At 44.3% G+C, this 21,177-nt stretch overlaps 1 protein-coding gene across 1 annotated transcript in view; it reads right to left on the bottom strand.

The window, feature by feature from the left end:
- Positions 1 to 21,177, bottom strand: part of ALK (anaplastic lymphoma receptor tyrosine kinase) — a 793,694-nt gene that overhangs the window by 223,131 nt on the left and 549,386 nt on the right. The window contains exon 5 of the mRNA XM_011972566.1: positions 2,855 to 2,982. Within this exon, the coding sequence (XP_011827956.1) occupies positions 2,855 to 2,982 (128 nt within the window). The remainder of the gene's footprint in view (positions 1 to 2,854; positions 2,983 to 21,177) is intronic.

Genomic DNA, 21,177 nt, shown 5'->3' with positions numbered 1-21,177 from the left:
TTTTTTTTTTTTTTTGTATTTTTAGTTGAGACAGGGTTTCTCCATGTTGGTCAGGCTGGTCTCGAACTCCCTACCTCAGGTAATCCGCCCACCTCAGCCTCACAAAGTGTTAGGATTACAGGCATAAGCCTCCTCCAACACTGAGGATTACAATTCAACATGAAATGTGGTGGGGAGGGGAGGACACAAATCCAAACCATATCAAGTGTCTAGACAGAAATACTGGCTTTGTCATCAGATCAACTTGGAATCGAGTTTGACTCCACCTTTCACTGACTCAATGACCTTGGAAAGTTTTGAAACTTCTGTGAGCTTCAGTTTCCCCATCTGTAAAATGAGTATACTAGTCCCTGCTTTACAGCATTATTGTAAAGCTTGCATGAGGTAACACATAAAGGCATTGACACTTGCCTTTGTGCATGGCGAGTGCTCTGTCAGCGTTAGCTTTTCACCATTAGTCCATATCAATTGACATGAACTGAGCACCTACCTAGTGTCACACACTGTGGTAAGTGTAAGGATGTAGAGAGGATATAGGAATGGCCTCTGTCTTGATGACACCCACAGATGGATGTTATCTCCTATGCGAAGAGAATTGTCCCATGTCTCCTTGAGGCTTCTCCAGATGAACTAAAATGGCACGTCTCTGCAGTGGACCAAGGAAGAGCTGTGGAGTTCTACAGTTGTGTTTCCCCTTGTGCTCTGTGTCTGTGCCTCATCATGAAGGGACCAAGTTCTTATCAGAAAAATAGACCAGGCATCCTGCAGACCTACCTACAGTTCTGGCCAGTAATGTCGCCAGCCCTATTCACCTCCTTCAAAGACACCATTTTTCTCCTCTTATCCCCTCTTCTTCTGGCTTAACCAAAGCAATGACCCCAGAAAACCTAGACATTTGGCTACATCAAATAGGCATTGAGTATGCCTTTAAAGTAACCCCTTCCCTTTAAATATGAGTATAATTTTAGGATGATTCTTATGTCTGCAGTTTGTCTATGCCTACTGATGTGCACCTGAATTTGTTTTCTATGGGAAGGAAATTTAGAAGTTCTGAGCAAACACTGAGATCACCTTGTTCTTCACTATTCTCTGTCTTACACATCCACATCAATCCCTCCACATCCATTGTTCACCACAGGTGGTCTGACCCAGAGAAGAAACACAGAGAACATTTGCCTCCTCATGGAGACCATCTGTTCTTGGACCTAAAGCCACTGAAAGAAGGAAGCTGGACCATGAGAACGTCCCCAGGTATCTGGGCCAAGCCACTTTCTCTAGGGAATCAGAGGAAGACTCATCCTCTCCCTCTTCTAAGAGAGTGCCCTGCCAGCGGAAACTTTCTGGATCATTAGAGAGAGTTTAGGGAGGTCAACTCTTGGTTTCGTAAAGGTACAAAAGCAGACAAGGGACGGGTCTCTGGAACAGACTCACTGCAAATGCAACACAGGCTATGGGGGATGAATATTTTTAGGTGAGAGGGAGTTGCAGGGCAAGGGAGAAAACATCTATAGGTTGAGATTCTTGATTTTAACATGTAAAGAATTTTTTTCAGGTCAAGAAATTTTTGCAAGAGTATTTGTAGTGGGCCTGATATCTGGAATTTTGTAGTTTCTTATTCCTTTTTCCTAATGATGATCAAATGAGAACATTCTGGGAATTGATACCTTCTCCCTGTCACATTCTTGTTAACTGGTTCCATTTCAACAGATGGCCTCTTTTGTACGGTACACAGATCCTTGACATCTGTGAGGACTGATGATGTCCAGAGACATTCACAAATCTTCAAGTTCAGGAGTGCGGAAACATTTGTACAAGCTCCTGGCTTGCTCCCAAACCACATGTTTCTCATACATTGCCTCATATCATAGGTTAACAACCTTTTCAACTTGAACTGTGGTTCAATCTATCACATTATGGTGATTTTTCTTTTCCCCACACATAAACCAGTTTTGATTAAACAACGAAAACAAAATACACTATAAAATTTCCTGCAAGGCCAGCAATAAATGAAGAGCCACAGGGGCAAAAGAAGCTGGGTTGGCGGGGGGTCAGTAGGGCTTCCTCCCTAAGAGAATTCCTTTCACACACCACTTCCCAGGAGCACAAAGTTCAAATCCAGGCCTGTACATGGGACAGATGACTGTGGGATATGGGCCTTCAAAGTTATTCATGAATAGTCTAAACTGAGAATTGAGGTCTGAGAGTGCCTCAGGCTTCTTCTGGCTCCACACTTCATTCTTGGGCCCCTGATCCTCTCCCTCCTCCCACCCTCCACCTTCCGCACTTCGGTAGGCCCCAGTGTCTGCTGTTCCCTTCTATGTGCCTAAGTGTTCTCAAGGAAGATACAATTTTATACCAGCTCTTCGAAATTCATTATCTGGGATATGGATCACCTGGTGTCATTCAGAACTAGTCCCTAAAACACTCTAGACCTTTTTTTTTTTTTTTTTTTTTTTTTGATACGCGGTCTCGCTCTGTTGCCCAGGCTGGTGTGCAAAGGCACAATCTTGGCTCACTGCAACCTCTGCCTTCTGGGTTGAAGCGATTCTCCTGCCTCAGCCTCCCAAGTAGTTGGGATTATAGGTGCACATCACACGCCTGGCTAATTTTTGTGTTTTTAGTAGAGATAGGGTTTTGCCGTGTTGGCCAGGCTGGTCTTGAACTCCTGACCTCAAGTGATCCACCTGCCTTGGCCTCCCAAAGTGCTGGGATTACAGGTGTGAGCCACAGCACCCAGCCCATTCTACACTTTTCTTCATAAGTGTGTGCATTCCCAGCTAAACATGGTTGCAGGTTATTGACACATCTAACACAATAGGCTACCAACGAGAGTGGGAAAGCCAGATTCAGATACCTTCACTGCAGTTCTTCAGGGCAAAGAAGTCCACTGCAGACAAGCTGCGGTTTCCACTGGAGACATATTCCAGGGCCACTCGAAAGGGGTTGTCTGGGCGCCCGATTCTTCCCTGGAGCACTGTCCAACTGGTTGTATTGGAAAGCAGGGGAGAAAAGCATAGAGAAACAGTTATGAGAATTAGGCGTAACATGTGGACAGGGTCACGTCCTTGCAGGGACTTCAGGGCTCACATTCTTCATGGGCACCAAGAGATGGGACTCTAAGTGGCACTGAGGACAGTGACTCTGACAGCAACAATCAAATACTTATTTTCTTTTAGTCCAGCAAACTTAGAGATGCAATTCGCAAACCCACTCTCACCACTGGCATTTCTTTTGTCATATTCTGTTTAAGGCAAATGAAGCTCTTTGGACTATTTCAGTAGCTAGTATCACAAGAAAGAAAATATATACTTGAGAAAATCTGCCAGCAGACTCAAGGAAATGTCTTCAAAACATTTATCACTCTATTCATAATTATCTCTAGAAAGAATGATTGGTTTTCAGAGTTTTATCTGATAGAAAGTCTCGGAACCCTCAGGTTTGTTCTACAGTTACTTAACAGGGAAGCTAGTAAGAGCTATTTATTTACTGCAGGAAAATTAAAGTGCACCGAAGCATGTATTTTGGGGTAAAAGGTACCTAAGATTGACGTGGACTTTGCAAAAAGTGCAGACAGAAAAAGATGGAAGCAGGCGAAATGGTGAGCTGGGTACCCACCTATAATCAAGGATACTGACACTGTCAAAGAATAGACAACAAATTAAATGAACACTTTTACACCTTGCTCATGCTATTAACCTCTTGAAATAGGCTCCTGTCACTGATTGGACCATCAGATTTACTTTCCAACATTGATTCATAAATGTCTGCAAGTGTGTGTGTGTGTGTGGGGGGATTTATTTACTTATTTTGAGTGGTTTGTGTGGAAAATAAAAATTACCTAGATTATTTCATATTTTCTTTCCTTAAAAACAACTTTATTGAGGTATAATTCATGTATAATAAATTACATGTACTAAAAGTGTCACTTTGGGAGGCCGAGGTGGGTGGATCACAAGGTCAAGAGATGGAGACCATCCTGCCCAACATGGTGAAACTCCGTCTCTACTAAAAATACAAAAATTAGCTGGGTGTGGTGGCGGGCACCTGTAGTCCCAGCTACTCAGGAGGCTGAGGCAGGAGGATCACTTGAACCAGGGAGGTGGAGGTTGCAGTGAGCAGTGATCGTCACTGCATTCCAGCCTGGTGATAGAGACTCTGTCTCAAAAAAAAAAAAAAAAAAAAAGTGTATGATTTGATGGTGGGTTTTGGCTTATTTATACATCTATGAAATCATCACACTATTTCACTGTTTTTACCACTAGGTTGGGCTTTGGTATGGCGGTACAAGTGGTAAAGGAATACGGGAAAAACTAGCTTTCCATTAAATTTTTAAAAACATTTCCACCCCCTAAATATAAAGTGATGCTCACTGTAAAAAATAAAAAGCACTGAAAATCCAACAATTCAGAAAGGCTGATAATGGAAAGTAAAAGTCACCTAGAATACCATTGTCCAGCAATAACCATAGTCACCACCTAAGGGAACAACCTGTCAGTTTTTTTTTTTTTTTCTGTCTTGAGACAGTGTCCTGCTCTATTGTCCAGGCAGGAGTGCAGTGGTGTGATCACAGCTCATTGCAGGCTTGACCCTCCCCGGTTTAGTTAACCCTCCTACCTCAGCCTCCTGAGTAGCTGAGACTACAGCTGCGAACCACCAATCCTGGCTAATTTTTGTATTTTTTTGTAGAGACAGGGTCTCACTGTGTTACCCAGGCTGATCTCCAATTCCTGGGTTCAAGCCATCCACCTGCCTCAGCCTCCCAAAGTGCTGAAATTGCAGGTGTGAGCCACTGCGTCAAGCCCAACCTGTCCATTTTAATCCATTTTCATTTTTCATGAATGAGACCATAGTACATATACTCTGTGGTTGCACTTGCTCACTTGACGGTATGTCACAAGACAATATAGATTACATTATCATTTTAATGATTGCGTTTTTAATGATTTGTGCATTGCTTCTAATTTTTTCTTGATCGTGATTATGCCGAAGCTAACTCTGTGTACTTGTCTAAATATGGCCTAAGGACAAATTCCTAGAATCAGAGTCAAAGTGTGTACACATTTAGGCATATTGTCAATCCCCCCACAGTGAATCGGGGGCCCATTTCTGCATGCGCTTGCTAACACTAGTTCCCACCAAGTCTTTTCTGCCTGTGCTAACTTTTGATGAAGGCATTGCCTAAGACAATCCACCACCTCTTTCAGTGTGGTGCTCCTGGCTGGTGGCTTTATGTCTCTGGTGTCTGGCATGCAGTGGGTGTCTGCTGAATGAAGGAGGTAGTCTTCTTCCCTATCGCTGTTCTCTGTAGTTAATTCAGATCACTGAAGCCAATTCTTCAGCCATTTAATAAAAGTGTATTGAGTTTCCCCACAATAGATGCTGTAGAAGGGATTATTGCTGCTGTAAAGTTTGTTCTCTGTTACTGTACCCAGCAGGATTTCCATCCACAATAAAACTGGTGCAATTGAAAGAAAAGGAGGCCTTTTGGTTTAAATGAGGGACTGTCAAAGAAAGCAATATTTGAAAAGAATATGTAAACAAGGGGTTCTTAAGGAGACAAACAAAAAGACAAAAAGAGCAGAATTTGTCTTGTTCTTCTGAAAAATAAAGGATCTATTTTTGAGGAAAGATGGTGGTGAAAGGCAGGAGTATTCATATTCTGCCACAATCATAGCTCTCTGCTCTGAGGAATGATGGATTTTAATTCCAGGTACACAGTGGCCCTTGACAATGATTTCCATTTCTATATTGGCACTAGCCCTCTGGATAAATGTGTCAAGAGTTTTAGGAATTAGTTTCTGAGTTACCGATGCAATAACTTCTGTCTGAAATTCTCTGGCCTCCCATAGTTTACTGCTGCTTTAATAACTTCCAGAGCAGTTGCCAAACATGTATTTTATATCCAGGGAAGTTGGGACTAGAAAAGGGCAAGCTTATGCCTAGGGTCAGATTTGTTTAAGAGACCACCAAAAATCCAGTGAAAAATAAATCTAAACTCTCTTCTTGGTCTGCCTCCATTTTCTTTGCTTACACCTGAGTGGTCACAGAATGAGCCTATCAGGGTCCTGCTTTTGTTCCTTCGGCTGGTGGCAACTCTACTTAGGCTTGCAGAAGGGAAGGTTAGGTTCTGACCTAGAGCCTCCTGGAAACAAACGTGCAGCTGGTTCCATGTGTTGGGGATTTGTGACTGTCTTATCACTGGTGCTTCCATCAATCAATGTGACAGTGTGGGGTGTCCATCTGGACTTTAGGAAGCCAGAGGACTGTATGGACAGCTTGTCACAATCCATTATCTTCCCTGTGTCTCTCTGGAGCTCTCCAGTTCCAGTTCTGGCTCTGCCCCTTATTTGCCTGATGACTTTGAATAAGGCACTTCTCTCCAAAAATGACAGAAATGTTGGATGTTTTCTGATCAATTGTATTCTGTCTCCAATTTTGCGTGAATTTTTTGAGAAAAACACTGACCACCCATTTTTGCAGAGTGCCTATATGATAATGAGTACGTTAGAGTCCATCAAAAAAGGCAGGAGGGTTGGCTTGTGAATATCAAGGTCCATTTCTGACCTACGGGCTAGAAGTGATATGTAGAAAGGCCACTGAATTGGGAGCTGAGTCCTGGATTCTGGTTGTGGATTTGCATGGGCTTGGGCAAGTCCCTGCACCTCTTTGGGTTTTAGTTTCCTCATCAGCAAAATGCAGGCATTGAATTAAAAGTTCCCTAAGGGCCTTTATTGATCTGATATCTATACTTCCTTAGCTGATTGCAGGAGTCCTAGTAACAAAACATTTTATGAAAGCCCTGAAAGCTCCAATTGACAAATAATACCCCACAGAGATGAGAGGAGAATGATTAATCACAGAATCACAGATTTATTTCTGCAAAGAGACTCAGTTTCACCCTCGTTGGAGAAGTGAAGACTTGCTCAAGGTCACACATTGAGTTACCTGCAGACTTAAGATGAAAATAAAGCATATTATTGCTCCAAGACTGCAAGCAAAAGAGACAATGCAACCTATGGATCAGTCGATACAATCAATTGCATTTCATTTCCCTAAAATCACAGAGATACAGAATATGTCTACTTAGCATTGCTGGAGGGATCATCAATTTGGGTTTTCAGGATAGACCCACCAGCCAGATAGTGAAATACACCGTCAGAAAAATCTCCCAAAAAATCATAAGTCCTAACATGGAAACAAAAAGAATTTCTAAGGCTGCCATGGCTCCCTACCAGCTTAGCTCTATATGTTTAAAGAAAACTGTCTGGCACATCTGATACAAGGCAAGCCAATGATGAGATTGAAAGGTTGGCAGCTGTGACTCAAAAGGGCAAAGGCACCAAGTTATTTGAAGCCCAGAATGAAGGGACACTTTATGACAGCATGTGAGGACCATGAGTGGCAGTTGACAAGACAGGGAACATGTCATACTTTGCTTCTGTGCAATATCCTGATGGGCGTCATGTTGACATAGGGCTAGCTCACATCAGTGAGCCCTCAAACCCTACATCCTTTTCAAAGGAATGCCTTTCTGAGATGGTTTTAGCTGCTGCAGTATAGCAAGGAAAGGCCTAGATTCAGCTCTCAGCTCCACCATCCACCATCCTAAGCTACAACCTTAGGCAAAGGATTTAACTCCTCTGAGCTCCAGTTTTCCTATTTTTAAGATGGAGGTCATAATGCCTAACTTGCTGGATTGTTGTAAGGATTTTTGAGAAGGATGTACGCAAAGTAATAGCTCTTAGCACACAGTAGGAGTTCCATAAGTGGAGCTATTCCTATGGAAACCACTGCTTTCTCCATGGAATGACACTGGTCCTTGCAAATGTAGGCATCTCAATTCATTTATGAGAGTCAAAGAAGAAAGGAATATAGTAAAAGAGGGCGAGAAAGGTACTGCAATTTATGAATAGCAGCCATCACATTTGTTTAAATAAAGAAAAATTTGGTTAAATGCATCTTTATACGTTAAATACAACTCCAACAGGTTATGTTAGAACATCCCTACAACGAGATGTATTAGGATTTGACTATGATAGCAGATCACCCTTCCTCTCAGAATCCTCCAAAGGCCACCACCTCACTTAGAGTAAAAGCTTCTTCTTTACCTTTGCATCTTCCTGTAGGACATGAAAAGATGCTTTGTGTCTAGTTCTTGGTTAGCATTTGTTGAGTCGCATTCAATTTCTCAGATATTTACTGGTGCACTGTTGCACACTAGCTAAAGTATTGGATGCTCTAGGGATGCTAAGGGTCTAGGATTTAGCCTTGTTCTCAAGGAGTTTACAGACTGGTGAGAAAGAATAAACATATGTACCAAGATTTTTAGTGAATGGCAGCATAGAAGAGGCAAGTGAGAGGTGTAGGTACCATATGCTATTGAAGCAGAGGCCAAAGCGATGTCTCCAAATGGGCGGTCAGGATAGGAGTATCTTGAGGATGGGTTGTGAAGAGGGGTCAGGAATTAGGAAAAGGACAATGCAGAGAGAGAGACTGGCATAAGCACATGAGCAGAGGCCACATAGACAGTACGTGTTTGGAGAACAGGTGGTCCAGTCTTGCGCGTGCCAATGTTTTCCATGGTCCTCTACAGGAAGGATGACTTCTGTGTCTCGCCTTCCCACCTCCTTAATGCCAGAATGGTAGATCATTCATCACATGTCTCCAATGCCTTATACATCATAGACACTCAAAAAATATTTGTTGACTGAGAGGACAAATGAACATATTTCCATTAAATCAGACACGTTTCTTACACTCTTGGTCAAAATTTATATTGCAGTGGAGCTGAGTTAATCCAAACGTTCATGTCAATTCATGAACACTAGCTGTCATCTATTCACATGATAATGATACCTTCCCTGTTAGGAGAAACGCACAGACTGGGGAACTTTGGCGATTGCATTATTACTACATAGCTCATCACATAACTCTTGGCCTTCATTTGCCAAGAGCAAATCAGAAGGAACCAGAGAATTATGTAATTGAGACCTGGAGGGTACCTGAGTTCTCAACTAGGACAGTTACCATCTGTTGCATAAATGTTCTCTCCAATGCAGGTCAGGCTTGGACTAAGTCAATGTGAATACTACATACAGCAGCATTAATAATATGACCAACAAGAGTTAAAACTTATTAAAGGCCTACTATATGCACTGCTTATAGCTGAGTTTTAAATGCAGGTTGGCATGCCTCTACAATCTTTAGAACACCATTTTATTCTGTCACTTAAGCTCCCTGAGGTTAGAAACTATTTTTCTGAGGCTTTATTTCTATTTCTGGCTCTGATGGACATGGCTGGGGACCTGAAGCTACGAGATGTGGCCATCCTCATGTCCTGTGCTGGTCATGAGCACCAAGTCATTCAGGTGGTGACTGACCTCCTAGCTGGGATGGCCGAACTCACGGGTGAGATCGACAATGACAAAAGCCACATAAATTAGATAACTAGCCAAGTCCCTGTCACATAGAACACAGTCACGTGATGACGATTATTATCAAGCATAACCCTGTCAAGACTAAGGCCACACTGCTGGCATTCCTCCACATGTGCCTTTGCTAAGAATCTCTCTTGACAAGTGTCTGGACAAGGTGTGAAGGTGTGAAGATTTGTTAGAAACAAAGAACTGAGCCTGTGGGAGTTTGTCTAGATCAATATAGAAAGAAAGGAGGAAAAAAAAAAAAAAAAAAACCAATTGAACCTCTCTCTCTAATCTTATCCTACAGGAAAAAAAAACACACATAACTTTCAAGTTTTCCTTAAAATATACTTTGTAGTAATTCTGTAGCAAATATAAACCATTCAGCACAATTTTTTATTGTTTCCATTAAATCAGCCTGCATTTAAAGCATTTTTATGGGAGATAGCAGGGGAAAAATGCTAGATCAATGTAAATTTTAGTGTGAAGTCCTTTGTTGCTTATTAATTTTCTGTAATAATAATTACACATGGCGTGTGGCATGGAGTCTTTTATCCAAGTAGCCTTGGCTTTGTTATTCACTTGCCCTTCGTATTTTCCCACAAGTTAGATAAATGTGTTCTGGAGAGGATCAGCTGTGATAGGAAGAGGTTTCAGGTCGAGTGGGGATCTGGCTCCCAATGGCCCAGGGTGGAGAAGAGCTGCTGTGAGGCTAAGGGGGGCTCCAGGCTCTGTAGGAGGGGCCAAGGCAGGGATGGGTTCCCTGGGGCCACAGGTCTGCTTGTTGAGACCTTAGCATTGTCAGCTGTAAAGCAGTTTTCATTTCATCAGAGATGTTAAGTGGGTGACTGGGATCTGGAAGGTAGGCTAGCCTTCCTGGGGTAGAGGCATAGAAGATGTTCCAAACTGCATTTCCCTAATTATTTTCACATGTTTTGGAACAAAGACAACATAAATGGTCCTGAGCTCCTTTTCCTAGCCTCCTTGTTTTTTTTGGGCGGGGGGAGGGGGACAGGGGTGGAGTGTCACTCTGTCACCCAGGCTGAAGTGCAGTGGCACAATCTCGGTTCACTGTAACCTCTGCCTCCTGACTCAAGCGATTCTCATGCCTCAGCCTCCCAAGTAGCTGGGATTACAGGTGTGTGCCATCATGCTCAGCTAATTTTTATATCTGTAGTCGAGATGGGGTTTCCCCATGTTGGCCAGGTTGGTCTTGAACTCCTGACCTCAGGTGATCCGCCCACCTCCGCCTCCCAGAGCGCCTCCTTTGGGGTTACAGGCGTGAGCCACTGCACTCGGTTCTCCTAGCTTCTTTTGAGCTTCTTCTAACTTCCCCTTTTTTTCTCTCCTCTCTCATTCCCTCCCTCCCTCTCTCCCTCCTCTCTTTCTTGCTTCTATTCCTCCCTCCCTTTTCCTTTCCTTCTTTCAAGAGAAATATAATAATTAAGCAGCCAGACTTTTATTGGCTGTGTGACCTCAGGCCCCTGGACCTCCTGCTCTCATCACTTGAGTTCCACCCCCACTGGGAGTTTTATAGTCTCAATTCTGCCTTTTATTGGCTGTGTGACCTTAGGCCAGCTACTTAACCTAACCTCTCTGTGCCTGAATTTTGTAATTAAGAAGTAGGAATAATAATTGACTCATAAAGGGGTGTTGTGAAGATCACATGGGTTGAGATATGTGGGCATGTAGTTAGCACTCAATAAGCATTAGCAGATGCTGTTGTTATTATTACGCTAGTGTTTCTTTTCTCTCCTAAATCCAGTGTGGTTGATGATCTTATAAGGTGAAATAAGAGACTGACTATGTGGTGGGATTTGGGGGTTTTGGAGAAGAGCCTCCCATTCCAGACATAAAGGTTTTCAGGACTCCTTCCATTAAATATGAAAATCTTATTTAATTTTCCTAACAAATGCATGAAACATATCATCACCCCCATTTTATGAGAGAAAATTGAGGCTCAGAGAGCTGACATAGCTGGTTCATGTAGTAAGTACTAGGAGGCAATGTGAACCCAAGACTATCTTCAAAACTCTGGCACGTCCTACTATAATGCACATAGGTTTAAATGTATGCCAAATGCAAATAACTCATTTTTTAGAAGAACTTTTGGTGGGTCAGAGGTGCGTCATGTTTGAAGAACAGCATACTAATAAAGGGTGCATCCTGCAGATATTTTGGCTCCTTTCAGTGTTGCCTCAGGCTACCCTATTTCTTTTCTACTTGACCTCTGCATCTTCAGAATCTGGATTGGAATATGCAGGCTTGTGGGGGGCTGATGTCCACCCTGGCCGTGGCTGAGCATTTTTTCTTCATTCTGTATACAAGGCCAGAAAGCAGGAGACAAAGAGTCTACCTCTACAGACTTAGCCTCTAAATCATTGCAATCGGGATGGGGAGGAGTAGACTGATCATAGCCACAGTTGTAAGAAAAACATAGTAGTAGAGGTGTTCTTAACTGGCCTCTGTGTGACTAATTTGCTTGCTGGATTAGCACAAGCTCTGCATTTTACATGCTGTGAAATACCCTGTGCACTCTGAATGTTCAAGGTTGCTGAGTGGTCAAGGTTACTGAGTGTTCAAGGTCACTGAATGTTCAATGTTACTGAGGTTCAATGTTCAAGGTTACTGAGTATTTAAGGTTACTGTGTTTAAGATCACTAAAAGTTCAAGGTTACTGAATGTTCAGGGTCATTGAATGCTCAAGGTCATTGAGTGTCCAAGGTTACTGAATGTTCAAGGTCACTGAATGCTCAAGGTCACTGAGTGTCCAAGGTTACTGAATGTTCAAGGTCACTGAATGCCCAAGGTTACTGAGTGTTCAAGGTTACTGAGTGCTCAAGTTTATTCTTTAGTACCCCTAGACTCCCTACTCCAATCATTTGAGTTCCACACCCACTGAGAGTCAGTTATGCTTATTCTGTCAGACACAGAACATGATACCCAAAAGTATGGCCCCTTGGCATGCTGAGTCCTTTGAAATGAAGGACATTGGAAGGGTCTCAGAAGCAGGTTCTCTCTGACCTTCTCCTCCCCTCCTGTCTCCCGCCCCTCTTTCTCCCTTGAAGTGAGTTGTAGAAACCAGAATTCCTCTTCCCCAAAATCAGTCATAGGAACTAGCACCCCTCTCCCCTGCAGCAAGCCATAAAACTAGAATGGTTATTCTCTCCCTGCGGCCTTGAGGACCTTCATTCCACAGGGGTCCTGTTCCACACCCAGGAGGAAGAAATGCTAGACAGGGAGGCCAAGGAGAATCTGAACCCACAGGCTTGCTAGGTTTCCCCCTAAGTCTGTCATCCCCTTTCTGTCCCGTCCCCTTCTGCAATGGCTTCATCAAACCAAACAAAGACATTGGGTCTTCATTTCTGAAGGCTCCCAAGTAACGTAAAATTTTGATTAAATCAATTTGTTTTGCTTTCCTCTTGCTTTCCTGTCTTTTGTCCTAGGAGTGTCCAGAGTGACCTTTGTGATGGGTAAGGAAGAGTGACACACCTTTCCGCCCCTACAGTTTCTAAAACTGTTTATGCCACCTGTACTCATTAAGTGGATGAAATACGCAGGACAACGTTTGAATACTTTGGAAAGACTGGTAGCTGGTGAGTCACTACAAATAATTACTGTTGAATTAGGTGTGAATGGGGCAACAGAAAGATCAGGAAACAAATCTTAAAAATCCGGAAAGCCTCCAGAGAGCCTTCAGATTACTTCACAAGTTTTAAAATTATTTCCATTTTAAAGAAACGGAGACTGAATATCATGGATGAGGTGTTATGAATGTGATTTATGAGAAAGACAATGAGGAACTCTAATCAACAGACCACACCACACTAATCTGGCGCTACATCAAGCATTGGTGAATTAGTATGCATTTAGAAGTTGCAAATTAAAAGAAAACATTTAAGGATCTAAGTTGATTCCCAAACAACAATTAGTCCCAGTAGTATTGTCTAAGAGGGATTCTTCTTTGCTCTGGTTTGTATAAAAAATACATAGAAAATGCATCAGTGGTTTTTTCTTCTTTTTAAAGGAAAAAACACTGATTATCCAGACCAAAAAAAAAAAAAAAAAATCAAGTGAGAGAAAACTTCTAATCACGAGTAGTGACCCTGAGAATCCTGAATTTCCTCTTTCTGTTTCTCTGAATTTTGGATTAGGTCCCATGCAAGCCACCTCCTCCTCCAGCATCTGCTGAGCATCCCTCACCAGGGAGCTGTGGGGAGGGACCCAGCTGAATTCTGGGCAGGGGAAGTGAGAGGAGAGTGAGTGCGGATGGTGCTGGCATTCCAGGAATCACTTAGAGTTAGAGAAGAGACCACAGGAGGGGATCCCAGGGGGGTTTTTCCACTCCACAAACTTGCCAGACAATCTTTCTGGCAGGGTGGGTGGTGGATTTTCTGTGATCAGAGTCCCAGGTGATCATTTTGCCTTTCTAACTCTTTCTGTAAGGAGATGTGGGCACATCACCTACCAGCAGCCAGTGGGAATCTGGAATTTGGTTTCCTAACTCTCTCTTCCTTCCAATAACTTTTTAGCACCATCTGTTCTTTTCAAATACAATCTTTTCGTTCAAGCCAAGTCAATGCAGTAGGTTTTTTTTTTTCTTTCAATACATCATCCCCATGGAGAAGGATAAAAACAACATTGAAACTGAAATGTGGCCGTTTCTGTGGGATCCCTCCTTCAGTCCAGTCTGCCTCCAGCTTGAGGCCTGAGTCTTGAGCAGGGCTGGAGTTGGGGCATTCATCCAGGGCCCCCACTTCAGAGCTCTGAGGATTTCCCAGTCCTAGAAGCATCTTCCCTGTCCATGCTCAAATGATTCCAGCAGCCCGTCTTGTTCCCTAGAGAGGCAGCCTAAATACCACTTAATGCCTTCATGTATTGATTGGTTCAAATGCGAATGTAAACCTCTGAGCCAAGCAAAATGCTGACACCCAAGCCCAGAGGCTCCATTTCAGCCACAAATCTCTGGCCAAGTCAAGCCACTGTGCTGAAACTTTATACAGTAGGGTGAAACTTGCCATAAACTGTGGTCCTGTAAGCAAATTCTGGGGCTGGGATAAGTGGTCAGCCAAAAAAGGCTGGAGGGGCCTGGTGAGGTGCGGTAAGAATAGCTCACAGACTTGTACCTGCTGGAGAGGGTCCCCCACCCACACCTTGCTATGCCCTGCCCCTTCACTGGGGTGGTCATGGTTGGGACTCAGAATATGACCCCAAGGTATGACACCTTAGCATGATGGGGACTTTAAACTGAAGGACATTGGAGGGGCTTCAGAAGCAAGTTCTCTCTGGCCTCTCCTGCCTTTCTATTCCCTACTCCCCTTTCTCCCTCAAGGCAAGTCATAGAAATGAGAATTGTTGCTGTAACCTTCTCCCTGCCTTTCTATGTAGAGCTGTCCATAAATGAATTCTCCAAACTATCTTATTGGATAGCAGGTCTCAAGACCCTAGTTCCAGAGGGTCCTGCCCTGTACCAGGGAAGAGTGAGGAAGGAGTGCTACACAAGAGACCAAGAAGAATCCAACAGCCAGGCTTTTTTGGGGTCCACCCTCAGTCTATTAGCCTTAGCTCATAGCCTTTTGCCCAATCGTATTTCTACACAGCTCTCTGTTCTTCATTGAACCTAAGCATAAAAACAGAAAATTTCCCCTGGGTCTTTGGGTTTTCCTTTCTGAAGGCTCCCATGTCATGGAGAACTTTGATTAAATACGTTTGTTTTGCTTTTTCTCTTGTTAATCTGTCTTTTGTTATAGGTGTGTCAGCTGTGGTTGTTGCGATGAGTGAGGAGAGGGATCACACCTTTCCATCTCCACACTAGGAATGGGAAGGTAATTGTCAGAAGCTTGATGGACGGTGCTCTGAGCCCTCTTGGTACACAAAAGGCTCACAAGCTCTCCCATGCTGCTTATACTTCCTGGGGGCAAGTATCCTGGATAATAATGTTGTTGCAGGCTTGATAGATGTTGAGACTGGTCTGAATCTTGGAAATTGCTGTGTCTAATCCTCTAATGTGGCAGAGAAGAACTGAGACCCAAGGACATACCCACTTTCAGCCAGAGGAGGGGTCCATTCTACACCCTGTGTCAGGAATAATCTCTTTAAAACTCAAACATGGCCAGGTGCGGTGGCTCATGCCTGTAAGCCCAGCACTTTAGTAGGCCGAGGTGGGCGGATCACAAGGTCAGGAGTTCGAGACCAGCCTGACCAACATGGTGAAGCCCCATCTCTACTAAAAATACAAAAATCAGCCGGGCATGGTGGTGCGAGCCTGTAATCACAGCTACTCAGGAGGCTGAGGCAGGAGAACCACTTGAACCCAGGAGGCTGAGGTTACAGTGAGCTGAGATTGTGTTGCTGCACTCCAGCCTGGTGACAGAGCCAGACCCCATCTCAAAAACAAAAACAAAACAAAAAAAACCCTCAAACATGACCACAGTTCTCCAATGGCCTCAGGACCTGCCTCTGGCTCCCCGCACATACCAGGGCTCCTTCATCCTCCACATATTGCTCATGATGTTCCCTGTACCCAGAGGCCATTTGCTACTTTTTTTTTTTTTTTTTTTTTTTTTTTTTTTTTTTTGCTACTTGGCTACTCCTCATTGATCAAGGCTCATCTTGGTGTTTTTCAGGAATACACCTCCCAGGTTGGACCAGGCAACTGGTATAGGGGACAAGGGCAAGGAGTGCCAAACCCTGTCTGAGAAGTTTTTGGAAAAGCTTTTTGGAGAAGGTGGCACGTGCTACTATGGGCTGGCTTCCTTTGGTCCTAGTAGGGTGGGTAGCAAAGCTGGTATCATTGTTTGAATTGTGACTCACTCAAAAAGATGTGTTTAAGTCCTAACCTCCCGAGCCTCAGAATGTGACTTTATGTGATAACAGGATCTTTATAAAGGTAATCAAGTTAAAATTAAATCATTAGGGTGGGCACTCATCCAATATGACTATATTCTTATAGAAAAGAGGGAAATTTGGACACAGAGACAGATATACACACAGGGAGAACGCTGTGTGAATATGAAGGCAGGGATTGGGGTGATGTATACCGAGGAATGCCAAAGATTGCCAGAAAACCACTAGAAGCACAGTGGCATGGAAGAGATTCTTCCTCACAGGCCTCAGAAGGAACCAACCCTGCTGACACCTTGATCTTGGACTTCTAGCCTCCAGAACTGTGAGACAATGAAGTTCTGTTATTTAAGCCACCAGTTTCTGGTACTTTATTATGGCAGTCCTTGCAAACTAATACAGGTCGATCATTCAAAACCATCCCCACTAACTGGAGAAAAAAACTTTAAAAGTATTTTTGCAGATTGGGGATGAATGGCATCATTTTTCTGTGTGATGACTAGCCCGGTGGACAGACAGCCCACAGGCTGCTGAGAAAACAACTCATTTCTTGCAAAGCAGCCCAATTTTCCTTGTGGGTAGAAATTGCACAGAACATTTTTCTACACATTTACCTCTGCCTCCCAGACGAATAATATCACCATACCCTTCAGGCAGGCCCCTCTGTAGAATGATACTAGGAAGTGCTTGCAAATAATGCAGGAATCAAGGGCCCGTTAGATTTGCCCAGTGTCATGCTCACATCTTTAAGCCATGCTTGAAGAAACTAATGGAATTTGGAATTCAGAATTGAGGCCTCTACCGTGTCAGCCATATGGGAGCTTTCCAGAACATAGCAAACAGAACTGCTTGAGAGGCCCTGAGATTGTGCCAATGATACGTTCACTTGGGAGTCAGTTTCTGGGCTGGGACTGCCACTGCCAATTTTCATGACTTTCGAGGGTCAGCTCAAAATTGTGACCTGGAACTTTTAAGGGATGCTGAGCCTGCAGGAGAAGCAGGGGCACATGGAAGAGCCAGAAAGATGGGGGCCAGGCGCTGGAGGGCGCAGGAATCTCTGGCCACAGGCCAGCATTTCCTCCCATTGGCTCATTTCTCTCAGACTTTGAATCAATATAATAAGAAAGCCCCAAACCCTCAGGATCATTTGACATGGTCCCTGGCCTATACACTGGAAGCTGTCATTTTCTGGCAAGGACAGGCTCCCAGTTTTTGGCTGGTTTAGTCCTTAAGTGATATATTTAATTGATAAGGACTTAGCCATCTCCAAAACAGGAATAGCCCACTTCCTTTACCTGTCTCCCAAGAGATATATGCAAAGTGTCTTAATACAGAGCTTCCTGGATACCCACTGTTTTATAAGTGTCACTATAGCCACTGGTGAGCTTGTAATGCAGTTTTCTTAAAAACAAACCAAACAGAAACCTCCAAAGAGTCCATAAAAACTGGCTCCTGGGGATGAGGCTGTAAAACCCATGTCTTCACCCAGGCCTTTTTGTGATAGGTCACAGAAGCTGGCGTCTGTTCAGTTGCTTGGCATGTTTCTCAGGGAGCTGGGCAGGAGAGCAGGAGCCCCCTCCTCCTTCCCAGTTCCCAGCATCCTCAGAGGTCGGAGGACTCTGGAATAGACCGTGACAAAGGCTGCAAAGATGGAATCTGGCATGTGAGCTCCCACCTTCTGTGAATTCTGTGGGTGGTTGCAAAGTTCTGCTGACAGCTCAGAGCAGGTTCAGAGACACCATTCAAAACAGCTCTGAGTCTCTGATTCAAAGGGCTGGTGGCCTCTGCCCCAAGGCAGGTAATGGACACTCAGGCTCTTCATGGCTACAGGGTGGGGCTTGTGTGGCCGGAGCTGCTGCAGGGGTATCTGAAAGTGGTCGAGACTGTGATCTGCAAGAGTCTCTGGCTTTGGAAACCTGCCAATGATGTCATCCAAGTAGTGAAGGTGGTGGTTGTTACATTGATATTCGATAATAGTTACATTAGTGCCTGCCATCCTTGGACACTAACTCTGTGTCAGATGCTAGGCAGGAATTCCTCACAGTTATCTCATTTAATCTCTTAGGAGCTCTAAGAGGAATTGTTCCCATTGCACAGATTAAAAAAAAAAACCCTGAGATTCTAGCAAGTGAATTATCTTGTTCTAGGTTTGGTAAATAACAGAGATGAGATTCCAACCTAGATCTGTCAAATTCCGAGTCCACAGCAGGGTGAGTCCTTGGGACAGCCAGAGGACCCTCAACTCAGCACACTCTCTACCATCTAAGAGGGCTCCATGTTTCCACACATACACCCCACTGCCAACTCATCTGATTCTTACAGCCACCCTGGGCAAAAGTCACGAGGGTGCCCGTGTCCCCTTTGTCGCACAGCCAGGCAGTGTGGAATGAGGGTTACAGGGCATGCTCAGAAGATTAGCTAGGGTGTGCCTGAGCTTGGCCTTGGGATTTCTAGGCTGGCGCTTTCTTATCCACCCCTTGAAGACTCCCACAAGCGGGAAGTGCCTCAGAGCATGGGGCTTGGCCACCATGGTGTCTGCCTGGTGTGTGTACCTGTGGAGCCTGACCAGTGACGTCTCTCCTGTTTATGAAGCTTTCCTTTGGTAGGGGCATGAGAAGGGCTTATATGTGTGGAGGAGTCTGGGACAAACCAGACCTGGGAGTCTCCTTCTTCCTTGCATTTTCACATGGGTGAGAATGAACATTGGTTCTTGTGGACAGGGATAATGCAAGACTCTTCCCATTTTACAGATGAGAAAACAGGCATGGAAAGCGGAAGGAAATAGAAGCCCATTTTTTCGACAGGAAAAGACACAGACGCTAACATCCTAGAACAAGCGTCTGGTGCTGATCCTCATGGCGTCTTACAAACTGAGTTAGGATAACTGGGACCCTGAGTCCTCTTCCATGATGACTTGGCTCCGTGTATGTTTGTGGGCATGTGCTCGGTGATGGGCCAGGGGCGGAGCCCCATGTTGAGTTAAATCATATGCCACTGAGTCTTTTGGTGTCAGTACATCAGCTCATTTCAAAGATTTTTTTTCATTTACTTTCCTGTATTATAAAAATATTTTGAGCATGCACATGTCTGATATTAAATATTAGTAAAATTCAATATCTTATTTTAAAATTAGTGATACATATAAGAAGCCATGTTAATAGTACCCCAATTAATCATGTTGCATATACTGGGGTGAGAGCACTCTGTTTTTGGACACAATAGCCTAGCCCATTGCTGTATTGAGAGATCTACGCTCTTGAGTGACAAAGACCCTTCTCGCTTTCGTCCAACCCATTAACAGCCTCCAGTGCAGACATCCCTTATGTTACTGTGCAAGGCTGCTGACCAAGGGCCCAGCGGACCCCTCCTAACCAAGGCTGGGGAGTCTCATTCCCTCTTGGCTGCCACCACCCAAGAACAAGACTTTGATCACAATGTGTGAGATCCCGAGTCCTAGATTTTCTTTGTATCCCTTGCCTCTTTTATGAAGTCCCCTTTTCCCAACCTGAGTGCTGCCTCTCATTCGGCCTACTATCTCCCAATAAAAGCAGATGTTGGCTGGGTGTGGTGGCTCATGCCTATGGTCCTGGCACCTTGGGAGGCTGAGATGAGCGGATCACCTGAGGTTGGGAGTTCGAGACCAGCCTGACCAACATGGAAAAATGCTGTCTCTACTAAAAATGCAAAGATTAGTCAGGTGTGGTGGCGCATGCCTGTAGTCCCAGCTACTCGGGAGGCTGAGGCAGGAAAATCGCTTGAACCTGGAAGGCAGAGGTTGTGGGGAGGCGGAGGTTGTGGTGAGCTGAGGTTGCACCATGGCACTCCAGCCTGGGCAAAAAGAGCGAGACTCCGTCTCAAAAAAAAAAAAAAATAGCTGATTTTTTTGGCCCACAATTAACCCTTCTTTCAGCACTTGGTGGCTCTGGATACAGAGTTACGCATTTATCCCTTACAAATTGTCATCATCAGATACAAAGCACTAAATGGCATCCTGGAGGTGGCTCCTTTAGCTACTCCCACCTTCAGCTCCTGTCTCAGCCCCCTTCACTACACCTGATTAAGTTGGGTCTTCGAGGAGCAGGGTAACAGCTGCTCTTCTCTCCTCTCCTGACACGGCCGCCCTTTGCAGGCTGTGGCTAATCCTGTGTCCTCTTTCTGTCCTTGGTGGAGGTGGCGGTGAGGGTCTCTTTCCAATACTCCACAACCCCCTCAGGTAGTATCTGCTTTTACTTTCCCAAAAGCACCACAGGACTCTTGAGAGCTCAGCTGAAGGATCTCTATCTGCCTTGACCCTCCCAGCCAACCCCCTGTATCATATTCCTTTAAGTAATTTCCCATGGAAGGATTCCCAGTATATGCATTTGCCTGTTCACAGAATTGTACAGCTTTCAAAATAAGCCTGAGTGAGCATATACATCCTAACACATCTGGTTCTTGCTTCCAGTTGGGGAGTGGAAGAACAGAGGTGGGTGGGGGTATGATCCCTCAACTCGTGACTCCTTGAGAGAGGAGGCTCCCTTTCCCCAAACTCCAAGGCTCCTTGGGACAGCACATCAGACCTGGTACCTTCAGATGAGGTTCATGTCTAGCGCTTCCCATGCAGGCCTCCATAAGGAGGTGACATGGGTTGGGTATTCAGATTGGCCGTCTCATGGGCCACAGTGTGAAAATAATTGAAGTCTTTTAACAGAGGTGTCTAAGAGAGCGATTAAAAGGGAATTGCAATTATCGAGCCCAGAGGTAAAATTTCAGAACTGGCCTATAAATCCTGGTCTGACACGAAATTTAAAACTCCCCAATGGTCTTCAATGCCATATTAAAAGGATTTTAATACTAAGAAGTAGAAATAATGAATGATAATCAGGGTATTGTTTCTGGGAGCAGGGGCAGCTCTGAGGGCCGGGCTGGCGGGAAC

This window comes from Mandrillus leucophaeus, unplaced genomic scaffold, assembly GCF_000951045.1.
Source record: "Mandrillus leucophaeus isolate KB7577 unplaced genomic scaffold, Mleu.le_1.0 Scaffold13, whole genome shotgun sequence".
In the NCBI taxonomy this organism is placed as follows: Eukaryota; Metazoa; Chordata; class Mammalia; order Primates; family Cercopithecidae; genus Mandrillus; species Mandrillus leucophaeus.
Note: the sequence above shows the minus strand (reverse complement) of the source record. Positions and strands in the feature narration are given on the sequence as shown.